Source organism: Psammomys obesus, unplaced genomic scaffold (assembly GCF_907164565.1).
Source record: "Psammomys obesus unplaced genomic scaffold, mPsaObe1.curated_primary_1811, whole genome shotgun sequence".
NCBI classification, from domain to species: Eukaryota; Metazoa; Chordata; class Mammalia; order Rodentia; family Muridae; genus Psammomys; species Psammomys obesus.
Genome location: NW_026596046.1, coordinates 37,755,238 through 37,775,083, shown reverse-complemented (window position 1 = coordinate 37,775,083; position 19,846 = coordinate 37,755,238). Strand labels below are relative to the sequence as shown.

The window sequence follows — 19,846 nt, the reverse complement described above, 5'->3', positions numbered from 1 at the left end:
TTTAGTCACATTAGTTACATAGACCCCTGATCATGCTTTGTCTTTTAAGTTCCTCCTTGGAAAATGTTGATATTTCTGTAAAGCAAAGTTCTAACTAGTAATGAGTAGTGTCTACTACCCCGGACATTGGGATTTCCTTTTCCAAATGCTTTAACAGCTAGAGAACATACTGGATGGTTCTCCTCCTCTTCTTTTGGACACGATTATTTGATCATTTTTTTCCTTTAATTTACTGGTAACTGCTTTCTTGTTTACACCTGAAATTCGGTTAGTTGATACTCATTCACAAACAAACTGTTTATGTATAATTTTACTTTTAACATATTCTGTCTTCCTTAATCAATGAATTTACAGGTAAGATTTAGATGACAGTGTTTCTACAGTATTCAGATGACATGAAAATAGAGAATCTTATTGCTACTTAATTATCCAATGATGATATAATCCCTTTCTAAAACTATAACATAGGCGTTTTATATCGTTGGATATTAGTTAGCCTGTCATAAAGGATTTGAACTGTTAAAGTATTCGTTTTCTTATTATTTTCATAGTTTGTTAATTACCTGTTCCCTAACACGTGACCATTGCATTGTGCTAGGTGTGAATATGTATATACATATCTTAAATATGTATATACATATACATATATATTTGCCACAAAATATGTCAATATATTCTGATTCTTATAGTTCTCATTGTACTCTTCCTTCACTTACTCAAAATGCTAAAGTTACTCAATCTCCTGACCTTTGACATCTTAACTTCTCATTTATTATTTATGAAGATTCCTACAAATATTTGTCTCTAGTCCAGATAGCTCTGTTGCGTAGCCAGCATGAATCACTGTCTCTTTCTGAGTTGCTTGTAAATGTGCACCAATTATTCTTACCACATTTACCACTGAGTTCAATTCCGTCACTCCACACTTAATTCTCCTCTACTAGTGATTTTTAGATATCACTTACAGTTTCCAAATATCCACTACAATTTTATGACTTTCTTATCTATTTTTTAAACTGACTTCAGTCTTTCTTGCCTTTTAAGTATCGCTTCATTGATTCTGTTGTATTTATCTTTGTAGTCATCATCTTAGTTCTGAGTTTTCCTTAATCCTTCCTAGCTGACCCCTTTGATCCGTAGTTTGCCCAGGTCTATCCCTCCAGCTCCAGAGTCCACCATCTACTGTCACAGCATCACTTGAAAAATGTAGCTCTGGGCCACTGTAGCCATCCTTCACTAGATTCCTTTTCAGTACAGTAAAGAGCTGTGGTAATAGGCTCAGTTTCTTAAGGTCAGGCACAATTCAGAAGGAGTATAAAACATTACACATTTGTGTTTCTCATAACTATGAGTGATGTCATTATCTCAGGTGGCACATAAGCTATGTATCACTGCAAAGTATATGATCCTAATGTCATATAAGAGTATCATTTGTATTTGTACCTATCTGTATCATCTATATCTGTATCTGTATCATCTATATCTGTATCATCTATATATGTATCTGTATCATCTATATCTGTATCATCTGTATCTGTATTCTATCATCTGTATCATCTGTATTATCTGCATTTGTATCTGTATCATCTGTATCTGTATCATCTGTATCTGTATTTCTATCATCTGTATCATCTGTATTTATATCTGTATCATCTGTATCATTTGTATTTGTATGTGTATCATCTGTATCTGTATCATCTGTATCATCTGTATTTGTATCACCTGTATCTGTATTTCTATCATCTGTATCATTTGTGTTTGTATCTGTATCATCTGTATCTGTATAATCTGTATCATCTGTATCTGTATCTTTTGTATGTGCATGTGTATCTCTCTCTCTGTCTCTGTCTCTATCTGTAGCACTCTACCTCTGGCCAGGCCTTTTATGCTTTGTCACCTTTCCAAACCCATCATTTCTTTACTCTGCTCAACATACTCACATTATTATTTTTTATGCTCCATGCATAGTTTTTGATGTTTTATATTTCACGTTTTTTAGCAAATAATACCTCTCGTTTTCTCAACCAGTAAATACTTGCTGATTGCTTAAGACATAGCACAAATATTCCTTCTTCCAAAATTTTCCTGAATTCGTTGTGCAGAGTTAGGAGAGTTCTCAGTACTCACATCATTTCTTTTACATAACACTACTGAAATGTAATGCACATATATATCTCCTGAAGTATACACTTTTTATAGTTAGATAGGAAATACATTTCTATGTAGAAGAGAGTACACACACATTAGCATAACTACAAACATGTACAACTAATACGTGTTTTATAAACTTACTAATGATTTGTAAATACATATTATTTATCAATAATCAGTAGGTTTTATATATATTGTAGATTTTTATTTAAAATATGTTACAAAATGCTAAAGAAATACATATAAATAAAAAATAAATTATGATCATATACTTACACATATTTATAATTATGTATACTTCACAACTGATCTTTGGCCAGAAGGCCACAGCAAAGTATGTCTATATAAACTTTATGTTACATGAATTATTTATATATACATATAGCACTTATATGTATATATGTGCATATATACTTCATACACATGTATTTGAAACTAATGGTTCTTTAACTCCTCTTTTTTCAGCCTCGTAGACTAGGATCCCTAAGAAGCCTTATTTCCAGGGCAGTGCTGACTGCATGGTGTTCTCTATCATGCAGTATTTGCATTAAGAACCAAATGAAGAAATGAGTGGACCTTCTGCTCACCTCTTGTTCTGCCAAGCTGTGTCTGGAGTCCTGGGCTCAGCTCTTACCACTGACTTCAGTGTAACATGATACAGCAGACAAGGAGAAGGACCTGGTAGAAGTAAGAAGTCCACAGAGACAGTGACTGGTCTTGGATTACTCTTTTTAGAAGGGAAGTTAAGAGGAATTTATGTTGGCAATGAGACATTTTTTTTTGAAGGGAGGGCAACACCCATATCTCCATTTCCATAGAGAAGCAGAAGAGTCTGTCCATCAATACACAGTCTCACTAATGACCATGGAGCCGCACCATTCACAGCAGAACAAATAAAGGTGAAATCTGGAAACAGAAAGTTCTCAAAAGGGGAATTTCTAATACATGAGGAGCAGTTAGCTACCTTGACTGTATCTATCTTTTTCAAACTCAGCATTTGCTATTTCTAGAGCGAACTATTGGTGGAAACAGTGTTTTGTGTGATTTGAGCACAACTATTTCACCCAGATTCCTCCTACTGAGCTCGAGCACATCCCCACATGGTGGAGCGTGCCTCTTTTGAGTAGGGCAGAGGAGGACCATGGAGAAGGAGATTGTGCCTGGATAGTAAGATGGTCCCTAAAGGTTGAGAGCATCAACACGTGTTGATAAAGAGCTGGATTCTCACCTGTGTTCACTGGCCTGCGGCACAAGATGCACTTAACATCCACGTTAGATAAGTGAATGACTTCTGTTTAGGAGAGAAAGAGGCTACAGAGTGTAGCTGACAGCTGGGCAGGGAGAGGTACATACGTACAGACCAGAAAGCTGACCATTCAGTGCCAGTGAGAGGCTAATTCCTAGGCAGGACCCAGGACAAGCCCTGAGAATGAGGCAGAGCTGTTCCTTAACCATGACATTGCAGATGGTCTCTTCTCTGCTCCAATGATAGCAGACCTTGACTCGGGCTTTCTCTGAGAACATCAGAAATAGAGAAGATCTGAGCTGTGAACAGCTCAGACTCTGACTTAATTTTTCAAGAGCAAAACGTCTGAGCTTCACTGAGGAAAATATGGGTAAAACATTTACACTCAGACATGTAGGGGAGAAGCCCAAATGGAGCCGAGAACAACTCTGTCCATGCCCAAGGTCCTTCTGGAACGTTTATTCACCCCCCACTTCCTGTGTGTCCTCCACCCTCTCTTTCATGAATGCCGATTACACCACTTCACTAGAAGATGAGGGTGGACACTCACCAGCTGCTGTTAATGTAAAAAGCATGAAGTCAGGGCAGTTTGTACTATAATCAAGAATGCCCGCAGGGTCAGGGATAGGCATCAGATGGTCTCTGTCAAGGAAGTATTTATCCTCCTATTCTCTTCTGTGCATGTCAAGCACTTCACGTCAGCTGGGAGAATTTGAGGACAAACAAGCAGTCCCTGGGGCTGGAGCCCATGTGCACAGATGTCTGTCATTACCCCGACTCATCCGTCTTTGTACAGAGGCACCTGAGGCTGGAGCTTCTTGCTTTGGAGGGTTGGGTCCAGCAATGAGAGTCATCCTACCTCGTTGCTGTTTTCTTCTGCGTTATGAAGAGCCATCCTCACTAGCTGTGACTTCATCCCCCTCCTTTTGTCCACAGCAGAGGACCTATAGCTTGCTGCAAAGTCTGGGAGTGACATATGAAGGGGTTATCTATGCCATGCCGTGTTGCCTTTGGGGTTTCTCGTCTGAAGCCCACAGTCATGACTACGTCAAATGTCTTGTCTTCCTGCACTCATCATTTTCTCACTGTTATTCCTGCTTTCTGTGTTGTTAAATAATTCGTTTTTCCCTGCCAGCCACTCTGTTTATGAGTCCAGAGATAGCTCTACTTTAATCATGTCTTCATAACTGACCTCAAGTTCTTGTTCAGGCCTATGTCCGAGGCTCTCTTAAAGGTCTTCACTCAACTTTGAATACACGGGATATTTCCCACACCACCACCAGCAAATCAGATTTCCTAATTGCTCTTTCTTTCTTTACTCCTCTGATGTAATATCTCAATCTTTTCCTGAAAAAAAAAAAAGTCCATTATACTTCTTCATGACATCATCAGTCAATGTGCTTGCTTTTCTTTCCTTTCAAAATACACTGGGGTGGTCTTTTAAGAGACTGGCATGAGACACGTATCATATCCTTCAACAGGGAGAGTGGATCAGAAGCGTATGGAGCCTTTAATACTGACTTTTCATTGTTTCTTTATGAAACCTGTCCAACAACTTTATGCTTTTCTTACTTCAATTATGTAACTGAAGTTCTAGAGTCAAACAGTAGCATTCGACAGCCATACTGAAACAAACAACACACAAACAAAAAGCCCCCTGCACTTCCACCTCTTTGCTCTTCCAATTGATATTTAGGTTTATTCTATCATTCTCCATGTAACCTATACTGAATGTTAAGTTAAATTAATCATTTTTGTACATTTTTAATCCAAATGCATACATTTAGTGCCCACTGTAAGCACCCTGAGCTGAGTTCTGTGTTATATAGATACGAAGCTCACATTTGGTAAAAACGATAGGTTTTCTATCAGAATTTGTGAACCCACAATTAGCACACAATAGGGAGGCAGATATCATTTATGGAAATTGAGGACAGAACAAGAGTGGTAAGGGCCAGAAAATGACCAGCCTTAGCTCTATTCCTATTTCTCTGCATAATGTTGGGGTCTGGGAGATGTGAAGTGAAGCAGATGAGGGTAGAGTCCCATGGGGTCATGGCATACCTCTGTCAGAGCTTTAACATGGAACAAGAGTTCTGTTACTAAAATACCTAAATCCATTATAAAAAGATTCTGAATATTGGAACAAGAGTTTTCTCTCTGTATACATGCTGGTGGATTTTAGCACACACAATACTGGGAGAGGAGAGAGAGAGAGAGAGAGAGAGAGAGAGAGAGAGAGAGAATGTATCAGTGAGATACAGAGCTCAATTACTGTTTCCCGCAGATACGATATCAGTTATACTAAAGAAGGCCCCTTGCAGAGTTGAGGCCCCTGCTGGGTGAGCCAGCCCTTGGAACCCCAGGTTCCTCCCAAACAGAAGCTGGTTAATGCACATGCTGTAGTTTTCAAGTAAAGCCACCAGGGGGAGGGGCAGGCCGGCGTCGGTCCTCCTCACCTCCAGGAATCCTCTTTCTTGTAGCCCACCATCTATACCTGCCACACAGCCGAGAACTCCAGACCCATTCGTCCTTCAGGAATGACCTGTATCTCTGTTATATATACCCACACCCCATACCTAATAAACCCTGAACAAAAATTCTGACATTGATGGAGACAAAATTCTTCTCTACCTTATTTAGAATTTAAAAGAAGTGATTTCTTACATACAAATCTCTCTGAGAAGCCTTCACCTTAGCCACACTGACTAAGCCTCAGCTCTCATTCTGACCTGACACAAGCAGACCTAAAAGAAACCTCTACTTATCGTCCATCCCCTAAATGTTTGCTTCTGGTTGGGACCTCATCCATGAGACATGCCTGCAAAGTCAACTCTCCCCTCACCCAAGGCCCAGGTCTGGTGAGAAACATCACATCCAGCGTGTGATGGAGGATTAATATGGGTCCTCCAGGCTGGAACACTGCTGCTGTAATTAGTCCATTCTGCACCTCCCTGTCCACCTACATATATGTAAATGTGTTGAGTCTGGAGTGTTAATAGAATGGTAGTTGCCACGTTACCCATCAGGAAGCTCTCAAAGTCCACACTGCCCAGCCATTCTGAAGAGGAACCCGTTTTCTCCCTTAAGTCTGTTTTATGTGTGAATGTTCAGGTTAGCTTTATGTCAGCTTGACACACCAAGTAGAGAAATCTGAAAGGAGGGGACTCAGTAGAGAACATGCCTTCGTAAGATCCAACTGTAGGGCGTTGTCTAAGTTGATCGATAAGGGAGGGTCCAGACTGTCATGGGTGGTACCTGGGCTGGTGGCCCTGGGTTCTATAAGAAAGCAGGCTGAACAAGTTATGAGTAGCTTACCAGTAAGGAGCATTACTCCATGGCCTCCGCATCAGCCCTTGCCTCCAGATTACGGCCCTGTTTTGAGTTCCTGTCCTGACTTATTTCAGTGATGAACAGCAATGTGCAAGTACAAGCCAAATAATCCCTTTTCTCCCCAACTTGCTTTTTGGTCATGATGTTCCCTCACGCAGAAACCCTGACTAAGGCAGTGGACTATCAAGCTCAAAGATCTGTAGCACCTGTCTTACTAAAGCAGCTCTGTTATTTTCCAAACACCTGCTCCGTGAATCGTTTCGCATGGAAACCATGTTGGGGAGGAGGCTGCTGCTGTAAGGTCTGGTTGGTCTGTAATCCGATCAGTGGCTGTAAGCCTGTCACCACCACAGTGCAGCTCACATACCCTTATGTAGCACTGGGGTGGAAAGATTTTGCTTAGAGTGAGCAGATGTTGCAAGCATTAACAAAACGTTCTTAAATCACTGCTTTTGTTTTTTGAGATTATAATTACCTCATTTCCCCCATCCATTTCCTCCCTCCAAAAGCTCCCATATATTCCTCCTTTTTTCTTTCACATCCACCCATCCATTATACATATGTGTATATTCTAAATATAATCTGTTCGCTCTGTATAATGGTACTCATACGTATGTTTTCAGGGCTGATCATTGGTACTGGATAACCAAATGGTGTATCCTTCTGAGAAAGACTATTTCTCCCCTCACAGCTTTCCTTATTTGCCTGTAGTTCTTTGTGTAGGGTTGAGCCCTCTTGGTTTTTTTTTTCTCCATCCACTTTGGCACATCTATTTATTAGCTTCAAAAGTATATAGAAGGTCCCCATAGAACCATAACCAAGGAGGCGGCAGACATAATTTGTCAGGCTCTACAAATGAAGTTGAAATTTCCTGCAGAGAAAGAATTTGCTAATCATAGGACAGTCTTTCTTCTTCAGCTCAAATTCAGAGTCAAGACCAGCTTGGGCCAGCAAGGCATACAGTGAGCTTGGAAGCACCAGCTTTCAAGTCCTGCAGGAGCAAGACTGTCAATCACAGGTCTCTGAAGTTGAATCCTCCTTAAAACGACTGAGTGTTTTTTGCTTTGTGCTAGGCTGCTTTGAATCTGACCCAGTAATGATTAACTATAAAGCAAGAGAGGCACAGTCATTAAGAAATGGTTTTAGAATCAAAGACTGTGGCATGCAAAGGTAATCCTAGCACCTGGGAGGCAGATAGAAGAAGATTGTAATTTCCAGGACAGTTTGAGTTTTACGCAAAATTTCTGGCCAGCCTGGCCTATGCAGTGAGACCTTGTTTTAGAAACAAGAAACAGAACCAAAGAAATGGTCTTGGACTCTCACATGCTTCTGGGAGAGATAACAGTATGTTGTATACAACAGACTGGAACTGCTCCCACAGAAATAAGACGCTGCAACCAGATGTAAGAGAGCAGAAAAAACCTTCTCAGATGAGTAATCCAAGGGAATAGGCACAATATTGAATCAGCGACAAAAGAAGGGAGAGAGAGACTTAATTCCCAAGTCTACGAGTTGTCACTGGGATATTTTTCAGTGATGAGCTTCTGTCTTAGGGACTGGTCAGGAAGAAGCAGAAGTTGAAAAGAGCTTCCTGGCATAAGATCAGATTCCTGGCCTGAATCCCAGTCCTCATCAGTGAGGCGATTAACATTTCCAAGCTTCATTTCCCCCAGTGAAATGTTCATCTTAATACATGATTCAGACAGCTCTTGAGGAGATCAAGGGTGCTATAGGAGTGATAATTCTTTTTTTTTAATTTTTAAAAATTATTTAAAATGGAATTACATCACTCCCTTACTCTTCTCCTTTCTACATCTTCCATGTCGCTGCTCACATCACCCTCCAAAATTCACATGACCTCTTTTTAAAATGTTGTTGCTATATATACATATAGAAGAATAAATACAGCATGCTGAGTACATTTCATATTGCTTACACGTATTTATTTCTAGGAATGACAGCTGATCAGAGAGTGATAATTCTTGGAAAAAATTAAAGTGGCTAGTTATATCTGGAAGTAACTAACACAAGCCATTCTGAGCAAGGATAGAAAGGAAGAGGACATGAGGAGGAAGAATGAAGGCCCTTGTTCTAGAACCTAATCAAAGCTCTTGCCAGCAGCGAAGTGGGAATTCCAACATGATTAACAGCTGCTCATGGCTCTTCTCCTTTCTCAGACATAAGCCTCCGGTTTTCTAGGAATCTCACCAGAAACCCCATTTTACAGGGAAAAGACATGCATTGAACCCCTTGTGCAGCCTTACTTTATGAGATTTTCATTGTAAGCCGAACGTGTTTAGAGAGACCTTACATAACTCCTATATCAAAAGGGCTCTTTTTCAAAGCAATCCTTTGAGAAGGAACTTCAGAGTCGTCAAAATGTAGCTAGGGCTCAATCTAAGGAACTAATTGCTCACACTCTGTTGAAGCCAGTACCCGCACTTGAGTGCATCTAACTTTCGTTTGCTCCCGCCCCCCTTGGGAAACACACGCACTGACTTGGGTGTGATTCACTTCCTTCAGGCTGCCTGTCTTTCCTTCATCCTTCATGCTCAAGCTTATATTAGAATATCTTCTAAAAAAATCTCTGATTTACTGGACTGTCTAGTCCTAAAAACTGCTTTGAGAGTTGAAGCTACAAACCTCCATTTGGCCTGAGTTTAAGTCTAGGAAAGCATCTCAGTCTAGAGTCCCTCCTAAATTCATTCTGAGATAAAAAAAAAAAAAATGAAAGCTTTTTTTTTTTTTTTTGAGACAGGACTTTTATATATTACATGATCATCTGCAACTTTCTATGTAGGTAGAATAAATAACTTTGAACTATTGATCACCCTGCCACTACCTCCTAAGTGCTGCGATCGTAGGTGTGTATCTACACACTGCAGTTTCATGTGCTGTCTAGGTTGAATCAAGGGCTTTATATATGCCAGGAAAGTGGTCCACAAATTGAGCTACAGCCCAGCCCTGACATTTTTTAAATCTCTAGATAATGCTACCATCAATGTTGTCCATACTTTAGAAAACATTACAAGACGAAATAAAAGAGACATAGGCCAGAAGTAGCAGACAGACACACAGACAGAGGGCCAGTCATTAAAACTTATTTTCATTGGTTTGATAAAAATTATATTTTTATTAAAAATAATCTATTTGGTAAATTCTGAATCATGGTAATGGTGCTTATATTATTCTGTCCTTTCTAAGGAATAAACTCTTGGGGATATGAAAGAAAAAATAACTTTTACACAAAAATCTAAACATAAAGCCAAGTTGCAGAAGCACAAAGTGAAACAAGAAATTGTTCACATCAGATAAAAGTTCTCTAATAGTTTGGAAACTGCTGTAAAGATTTTTTTCTTTTTCTCTTAAGTTAGTCATAAATCACAGAGGTTCAAGAAAATTATCACTGTTTTTGTGAGAAAGAGTGGATGTGGCCTACATAAGGCACTCAGAAGGCTCAGAACCCAGAGATTGAAAAGCCAGTGATTCCTCACGGGTGTGGTTCTGTGTACCCTAGCATTTTACGTGGTATGCTAATGGGAATGATTTTTGTTACAGTTAAAACTTATCCTTTGGATTATGGGAACTGGTTCTTTAAGAGGCCATAAAAAGTGAAAGGTATTTGGGAAAAGAAAAGAAATTTTCTCTCCAATAATAACTACTGGCTGTTTTCTTTTTTTCATCATCCTGTCCCTCCCAGAGAAATGACCAGCCATGCCATGCTCTGAAATTCTGTGTAGCAGCTCTCCAAGCTAGTGTTAAGCATGTTGTTCTTCAGATAGGATTTTTTGTATCACTTTTTCTATCACTATGTCTATTTAGCAGTGTCTGCGACAAACTTATGACGATAATTGCTATCTGGACTAGAATTTCTGTTATAAATTTGTTATTTGGGCATTATTATTTGATAAATGTTTATCAGTATGGAAACTGAGCAGAGTTTTTAAGGACATGATTATAACAGATCAATCCCGAACTGAGGCTGAGTTTGGCTCATTTCACTCAAGATAGTTTTCTAGAATCATTAATCAGGTCCATATGAGCAAAATTACTAAATGTTTTAGCCCTCGGTAGAGGAGGGCCAGTGCATGGAGACCACACGGAGAATGATCCAAACAGGTATGACCTACACTGTAATTTCAAAGGCATATGTGTATGTACACGACCTGTGTCACCAGCTCAACAACTGGTGTAAGTTACTGTAGGGAAACAGTTAAACATCAGAGTGGGGCCTTGACATAGCATTTAGTATTGTGAACACAGCATACCACACCAATTCAGTAATAAATCGCATTCAAATAGCAGAGGCATTAGTACTCAACCAGTCGGCAATCAAATAGCAGAGGCAATTTGCTAATTATTTTGCATGGGTGTTTTTGCCTGCAAATATGTCCACATTTCAGGATCTGTGCCTCGGAGAGCAGTCAGAGTCATGTTCTAGAACAAGGCAGGGAGAATAAGCGAAGCAAACCACTCTGAATCTGTTTGGTCTTAATGCTATAGATGACAGGGTTCATAAAAGGGGGGAAAAGGAAGTAGATGTAGCTCATTGTGATATGGACCACATGAGGAACGTGCTTTCCAAACCTGTGAATAAATGTCAAACCAACCACAGTAACATAGAAAACCAGGATGCAACAGATATGGGAGACACACGTGTTGAGGGCCTTGGCTCTCTCATCTGTAGAAGCAATGCCCATGACAGTCTTGAGAATCAGAACATAGGAGAAGAAGATAATCAGAAAATCTAGCAGGACCATTGCAAATACAACCACAATTGGATAGAGACGATTGAATGTAATGTCAGCACAGGCTAGCTTAATGACGTCTTGGTGGAGACAGAAAGCATGGGAGAGCACGTGGGATCGACAATAGGGAAACCAATGCAGGCGAATGATTATTGGCATGATTGATAGACCAGCCCTTGTCAATACACTTATGCCGATCTGCATTACCCTAGTGTCAGTGAGGATGGTGGTATATCTTAATGGGTTGCGAATGGCAATGAAACGGTCATAGGCCATGGCAAGGAGGACCCCTGACTCCACAATAGAGAGAGTGTGGATAAAGTAGGCCTGAGAGAAGCAGGCACCATGGCCAATCTCCCTGTGATTTAACCACAGCACACCCAGCACTGTGGGCATGGTGGCCAGTGTCACTCCAAGATCCGTAGCTGCCAGCATACCTAAGAAATAGTACATGGGCTCATGGAGTTTACGGTCATCCTTAATGAGGAAAAGAAGGGTGCCATTGCCAAGGAGTATGGAGATATAGGCCGTCAGCAATGGGAGGGAGAGCAGATGATGGGCTTTCTCCAGACCTGGGAAGCCAGTGAGCAGGAATGGGGAGGAGGGGGAGAAAGAGGAGGAGGCGTTGAGCCACATTACAGTCATTGTAGAGTGAAATATTTCTCCCAGGTAAGGTGATCAAATTCAGTTCTTTAGGATTTACCTCTTGAGGAGGCTACGTCACATGCTGTGTGGATGTTCAGTCTTCCTGCTTTCCAGCAACAGTGGTAGTTCAATCATTCAATCATGGGAGATTTCTAGGCATGGAGAAACAGCGTATGTCAAGAATAGCCCTACATTATTCAGACTTCACTACACGATTACTGGATTGTACATTAGAGATATGTGTGAAGAGCTGACTTAGATGAAATCTTTGTAAATCCTAGTCTCCAAACAAAAATGAAGAATGAAATAACTCTAATTGAGTAGTGCTTTCATAGTATTGGTACTTAAAAGGCTTTTTAAATGGGACTTCTTACCCTGAATGACGATATTTAGAATAGACAAAAAGTTGTCCAGAGTATATGAGACAGAATGACAGAAAGCATCTAAACATTGTCTCAAGACCAAGTGTGGATATCTGATTGTAAAAAAATATAAAGAAAATGGTAAATAAACAAAATAAACCAGTTAATTTTAGGGATGATATATCCAATATGTCTATAAGTGATCTTCACATGATAAAGGCCTAGATTTGGGGAGGATGAAAATAACATAAAACTGACCTCTATGTTTGTTTCTCCAAACCAAATAAACCTCAACATACTGACCAGTGTCATACTCTAGTTTCCCATGAGCTCTTTCCAAAGCTTCAGAGTTTTATTATATGTATATGTACATATACATATAATAAAAATAAGTCTATGACAGTCTCTTGAAGATACTGTTCGGTAACACCAGAAAAACGACCGTTACATATCAGATATTTACAGAAGCAAATTAATGGCCATTTAGGCATGCTAACATGGATTATGCTTCAATAACTAAAGAACCTAATGGAATTCAAATAAGTTGAGAAGGCGTTGTGACTCGGAATTCGAAGGCACCACTGGAGGCGGGCAGTCATCTGGCCGCAGCCATAAGAAAGTGACCCCTTCTTTCGCATCTTGTGTGGACTGTGCATCTGACATGCTGTGAAAACCATATCTTGGTGCATTTTTAGACACTGCTCATGTAACCTATCTTCATCATGAAAATGTGTCCTCAGGATCACCGAGCTTCACTCTTCAGAGTTTGGTTGCTGTTCCACTACTGCTGTTTCTTTACAGTAGAGAACTTGTGCTGACACATGCGTTTTAAGGTTGTCATTTATAAAGGGTACTAATGATTTCCATCCTCATCATGCTTTTGACACTAAGTACAAGAGCAGATTAGAACTAGCAAAGAATGATTTAGCAGGTAGAATTTTTGTCATTACAAAAATTGCAGTAGACAGACATCTGCAGACTTTATGCTGAGATTTGCCAAGTGATTTTCTTATTAACCCTATTTTCTTATGAAACCTATGGGGTAAAATAAGACAATTTAAGGAGGTTTAACTTTAAGAAAAAAATAGACTTCATCCAAGCAGCAAATAGTGTGCCCGGCTGGCCAAATAAAAGTTGAGGAGTGGCAACTGGGAAATTCTGACATTGTTGGAAGTGATATTGATCCTGTAACATTTACACTAAGAGAAATTGGGGGAGAGAGGGGTCTTTTCAACATGTGAAAAACACAGAAATAGCTAACTCCTTCCTGTCAAGAAAAGGCTCAGAAGTAGGTAGCTTATGGAAGGTGAAAAATGCAAGAGTAGTAAATAAAACTGTTACGTATTTGAATTCCACAATCTTGTGATTTAACAGTGTACCTTGTGACATGATTGCCACAGTGAATCTAATTGTTGTATCTATTATCTACACAGCTAGGTTTTTTCTTGTAGTGAAGATATTTGAATTCTTTTACAAAATTTAAGTTTATCGTAATACAGCAGAACCTTTTCTATTGTGTTACGTTGATACTATGCAAGCATCAGTTGAAGAATAAACAAGAAAGTGTAGAAAAGAAACCACAGAGCAAGAAGAAAAGGGGAATATACTACCAAGATGTAAACGCAGGGAGCACTAGTTCACCTCTCTCGGCAACTGCACTGCCATATACACTCACTTCTCTTCCTAGACCACGTCCACAAGTCCAGGGCTTCCAGATGACAGGTCCATGTTATTCATGAGTGGATGAGACTCACCAATCCAGCACCAGCATCCTTTTTATTCATAGTGGATCATGCAGGCTTGAGGCATAGGTTGCATCTTTAGACGTACATACCAGCTTCCCTCTTTCTCCTTTCACTCAAACTCTGAGCACTGCTGCCCGCTTTCCTCAGAGCTGTCTTAGTGGTACTCATGCTTATCTGTGAGATCTGTGCAGAGTGAAGGAGTTATTAGCAAGGTCAAGATTTTTTTTTCTTAACCCCCAGCCACTTACTCTTATCCAAGGTGTCTTCGGAGTGGGATTGTTTTGTTGATGAGAAATTTCAAACTCTCCCACATAAACTGAACATCCCCACAGATCCTTAGGAACCTCTTTCAGGCTTGAACATTTCAAATACAGATCCATCTTCCTTTGGTCTCTTTACTTCCATTTTGTCCTGACTCTGTTCCCACTATCCAAAGCACTTCATTCCATCCTCAATAGGATGTCTCTGAGCCTCTGTCCATTTTCTCTGTTTTTTGTTTGTTTGTTTGTTTTTGAACAGTTCAAATTTATTTTGCCTTCCCAGAACACCTCAAATACTTGATAAATAGCCTAATGCTCAGAACACAGTTTGTGTCCTGTTTAAGAGTCATTGATGAATTAGCTTTCCTGCGTTCCCTACATCTTTTGATATCACCAGCTTAACCATTTTCTCAAATGATTGAATCACACAGACTGTCTGGCACATTATTTCTAGAAACCAATTCACTCTCAATGTAGAGTTTTTAGGGCTCATGACTATTGCCCCCAAATTTGGCAAGCACTAGTATTGTTTTTCTCTAATAGAGAAATCATCTTCCTATGCCCTGGTGCCTGCAGTAGCACCCCAGAGAGAAAAATCTCACTGACCCGATATTTTGACCTTGTGCATTCTTTGATAACATTGTCAGGAACTTCAGATATTCAGCTTTGAAAAAGATTTGGTCATAACACCTATTTTTGTTGTTTTTAGAGACTGCAAAAAAGCCTGGTTAGTAGAGATATTTATTTTAGACACATTTCCTCAGGGACCATTTGTAATTTGGGCTGCTCACCTGCCTCTTCTTCATTGCCCTCCCCCTTCTCATCTACCTTCTTCCTTCTGTATTTTCCTCCCTTGTGTGCACGCTGAACCTTGGGGTTGTGGACTTTTTATTATCAGTCTCTAATGCTACTCTCTGTGTTCTAGCATTGAATTCCTTCCTATTGCTCGGTGGGTGATTCGTTTCTGCTACGATACAGAAGCATAAACAGAACAGTTAGGTATCTGGACTGCAATGGAGTCCTGTCTTTAAGAAATCCAAATCCTTCCCTCTAAAATGGGAAATACATGCAGATTAAAGGAGAACAAGGAATCTGTCTTGTTGAAGTATGAGTTACCTTGTAATCATACCCTATCCAGACACTTGTACTATTGTTAAGATGACTAAGCCATCGGACACATTATATTCTTGTTACATGCTGGCTCTTTAGAAATATATGTGAATGAAACCAAATTGTGTTTACTAAAGAAATGGGTGTATTAAAATGTAAGTGTAATGAGTTGATAAAAAGAAGACATATAACTGAGATGTAGGTTGTCAAAGCCTTGAGTAATCTAACAGGACACTTTGGAGATAGATATAAGTATTACCCCATGAAACATACTTCAACATACTAGGTAAAATGGCCAGACCTTTAAAGTTCCTCCTCACATTTTCATCACGTAGTGATTTTCTGGTACCACCAGGTCATTAACATGGAGCACAGTGGCCCCTGTGGCTTAGGGGAATCCAATATTCATATCCTGTGTAGCTGAGCCTCCAGGAACACGCCAGAATTCTGTCCCTTACAGGCTGGTGCAATAGGATAATGGGTTTAGGACTAGCCTGAGATACATAGCAAATTGTTGGTCAATCTGGAACGTACTACATAGAGACATCCCATCTCAAAGTAACAACAAAAATGTCCTTGCTGATAGTCAGGATTGAGAAGCCATTTTCAAAGACTTTTTACATTCATATCAACATTTAACTTCAGTCCTTGTCTTTCACAGATCAATTGACAACTGGGGTATATCCTTCTATAATACATGCAGAGTTCACTGACTTCTGCTAATTATGATTTGCAGGAACATATGTTTACAGAGCTGTACCATAAAGCTTGCATTAAATGAATTATCAAAACACTGTTATTTTTAATTTAACATTTATTGAGCTTGTCTTGACAATTTCATGCACGCATCACATACATTCTGATTATTATAACATTCCCAATATGCTTCCCACATGGAATATTCTTCTACTCAAGGACCTTCAACTTCACTGAAATTCTCAGAAGACAGAGGTAATGGGAATACAGATATATTCCTTCTAAGATCAGGCATATGGTATCACATCTGACTCCTCCCACCAAGAAAAAGCACCACATTTAGTGGGCCTATTTGGATTCCGGGGACAGCACATTTCTCACTTTGTGCTACTCTAGACCATAGACCCAGTGACTCAGAGAGCTGCTAGCTTTTATTAGAGCCTGAAATGGGAGAATGCCCTTCAACAGGTTCAGGCTGCTGTGCAGGCTGCTCTACCACTTGAACCATGTGATCCAACAGACAAGATGGTATTTGAAGTGTCAGTGGCAGACAGATATGATCTTTGGAGTCTTTGGCAAGAACCTATGAGTGAAACATTGGGATTTTGGAGCGATGCTCCCTCTGGGAGACAGCTCTTTGCCTGCCATTGGACCTTAGTGGAAATTTAATGTTTGACATTGGGCCATGAAGTTACCATCGGACCAGAGCTATCTATCATGGGCTGTGTGTCATGTGACCCACCAAGTCATAAAGTACTTTGTGTACAACAGCAATCCATTATGAAATGGAAATGGCATATACACAATCTGGCCTGAGCAAGTCAGAAAGGCACAAGCAAATTGCATGAAGAAGTTGCCCAACTGTTTAAAGTTTCTGCTCCCATTACAATACCACCTGCTGCCAAGCATACACCTATAGCCTCACTGTGTGCGTCCCATGATTAGCTAACTGGTGGAAACAGCTCTGCTTTGCTGATGGTTCTGCATGTTAAGCAGGTGCCACCCAGGAATGGGCAGCTGCAGCATTACAACCTAGAAAGATACAAGTGAAGGGAAATCTTCACAGTGGGCAGAACGTTAGGCAGTACACACACTTATACATTTTGTTTGGAAGGAGAAATGGCCAGATGTAAAATCGTTCAATCATTTATGGGCCGTAGATAATGGATTGGCTTGATGGTCAGAGACTTGGAAAAGGCATGTTTGGAAAACTAGCAAAGATATGGATAAATCTACCCAAATGAGAAAAGGATGTGAAGATACTGTGTCCCACGTAAATGTTCATCAAATGGCAATCGCAGCTGAGGAGGAGTTCAGTAATCAAGTAGACAGAATGACTTGTGTGCAGTCAGACTCTTTCCCCAGCTTTCCCTGTCATTGCCTAATGGGCACAGGGACAAAATGGCCATGATTGTAGAAAAGGGTTTATCCACAGGCTTGACAACACAAACTTCCACTCAACATAGCTGACCTGGCTACAGCTGTTACTGAGTGCCAGCTCTTCCAATAGCAGAGACCAACACTGAGCCGAGATATGGCACCATTCCCTGGGGTGACCAGTCAGTGACCTGGTGGCAGGTTTATTACATTGGGCTACTTCTTCCATGGAAGGACAATGCTCTGTCCTTAATGGTATAGGTACTTATTCTGGTTATGCATCTGCCTTCCCTGCTTATAATGATTCAACCACCATGTATGGACTTACAGGTGCCTTATATACCATCATGGTATTCCACACAGTGTTGTGTCTGACCGAAGAACTCACTTCACAGCCAGAGAAATGTGACTGTGGGCTCGTGATAATGGAATTCGCTGACCTCATCGTGTTCCCCTTTATCCTGAAGTAGCTGGCATGAGAGAAAGATGGAATGGTTCTAGAGTGGGAAGCACTTTGTCCAGGGTACACAACAAACATGCTGTTGAATTGGAAGCCCTGACTTCTCCCTGACCACTTTGTGTTCCTGGTGCCCTCACGCCAACAGACAAAGAAAAGAATGACTACATTAGGAGGGGTGATTGATTAATATTACCGAGGGAAAATGGGATTGGTTTTTCACAATAAATATAAAAAAATTATGTCTGGAGTTATAAATAACAGCTAAAGTCATGTGGCCAGTTGCAGAAACAAGAATTATTATTAAGCATGACCTAAGAAGATTGGTTGTGTGTTAAGGCGACAAGGGATGGGCTTGTGGCAATTACTGGTGCTTGTCAACTTGACTATATCTGGAATTAACTAAAACCCAAGGAGCTGGGTACACTTGTGAGAGATTTTTTTCTTAATAATATGATGTGGGAAGAAAATATAATATGATCTACTTTTAATGTAGATCAGGAGGGAAGATTCACCTTTAATCTGGGCCACACATTCTACTGGAAAGCCTCTATAAAGGACACGGACAAAAGAAACTTGTTCTGTTTTCCTGTTTACTCTCTCTCCAGCTGGTGAATTTATTTCTTCAGGATTGTGGCATATACTGAAGACCAACTGAGACATTCAGACTCATGGACTGAACAATTACTGGATTCCTGGACCTTCCATTGGTAGACAGCCATTGTTGGACTAGCCAGACCACAGCCTGTAAGTCATTCTAATACCTCTCTCTCTCTTTCTCTCTCTCTCTTTCTCTCCTCTCTCTTTCTCTCTCTTTCTCATTCTATGAGTTCTGTTCATCTAGAGAACTCTGATTATACAATGATGCTGAATGGCTCAGCAGGTCAATCGGATGCTGGAGATCCAAAGGATCCCTAAAGAGCTGTTGGTCTTCAGCCTGTTTTGGAAACTTGAAGAAGTAGGTTCTAACATCAGCGAAGGAGTGCCCCAGCAACAGGAAAGATTAACTTGCCAGAGAGTGTGAGGGTGAGTGGGCAAAGAGCAAAGGTTTTTATCTTCTATGTCATTTTATCTTGGCTCTCACCTTCCACCCCAAATGATCCAATCAAGAAACCCCCTCACAAGTGTGCCCGGCTGCTTGGAGTTTAGCTGTTTCTAGCAGCTGTCGAATCAATAGCCAAGATTAGCAATCACAGATGGATGGCCCATCCTTTTTTTCTGCAATGTTCTATCTGAGCCTTGGAGGCAGAACTATAGGTGTCCTAAAGGCTGACCAGTTAACAGTCACTTACTCTGAGCATTCTCACTGGTCTATGAGTCTCTGTGTTATCTCCTACCCACTGCAAAAGGAAAAGGCTTCTCTGACCAAAGTTGGTGGCAGCGTTAATCTATGGGCATAAACGAAAGTATTTAGGTGGCAGTTTGACAACATGGATGGCAGATTTTCTACACACCTTTAGTAAATAGCCTCCCATCTCCCATTAAATTTGTTTACCCTGTCTAGTAATAAAACTGGAGCTAGTTATGATGTCTTGTTGATGAAGGCAATAAAATTAGAAATAAGACATTGCATTTAAATGTGTCACTCCTGGGTTCAAAACATTTTATTGAAAATACAAGGATCTTATTGGGTTCTAGCTTTTCAGGTTTAGAATCTGAGTATTTCATAAAATTGGGTAGAAATGCTATGTTTACATAACCACAAATATTTTTCAA

The 19,846-nt window shown here is 40.2% G+C and overlaps 1 protein-coding gene across 1 annotated transcript; it reads right to left on the bottom strand.

The window, feature by feature from the left end:
* Nucleotides 1-11,160: 11,160 nt before the first annotated feature.
* Nucleotides 11,161-12,123, bottom strand: LOC129688640 (olfactory receptor 51B6). Its single transcript, XM_055623587.1, has one exon. The coding sequence runs from the start codon at nt 12,121-12,123 to the stop codon at nt 11,161-11,163; it is 963 nt and encodes a 320-aa protein (XP_055479562.1).
* Between the last annotated feature and the right edge of the window lie 7,723 nt (nt 12,124-19,846).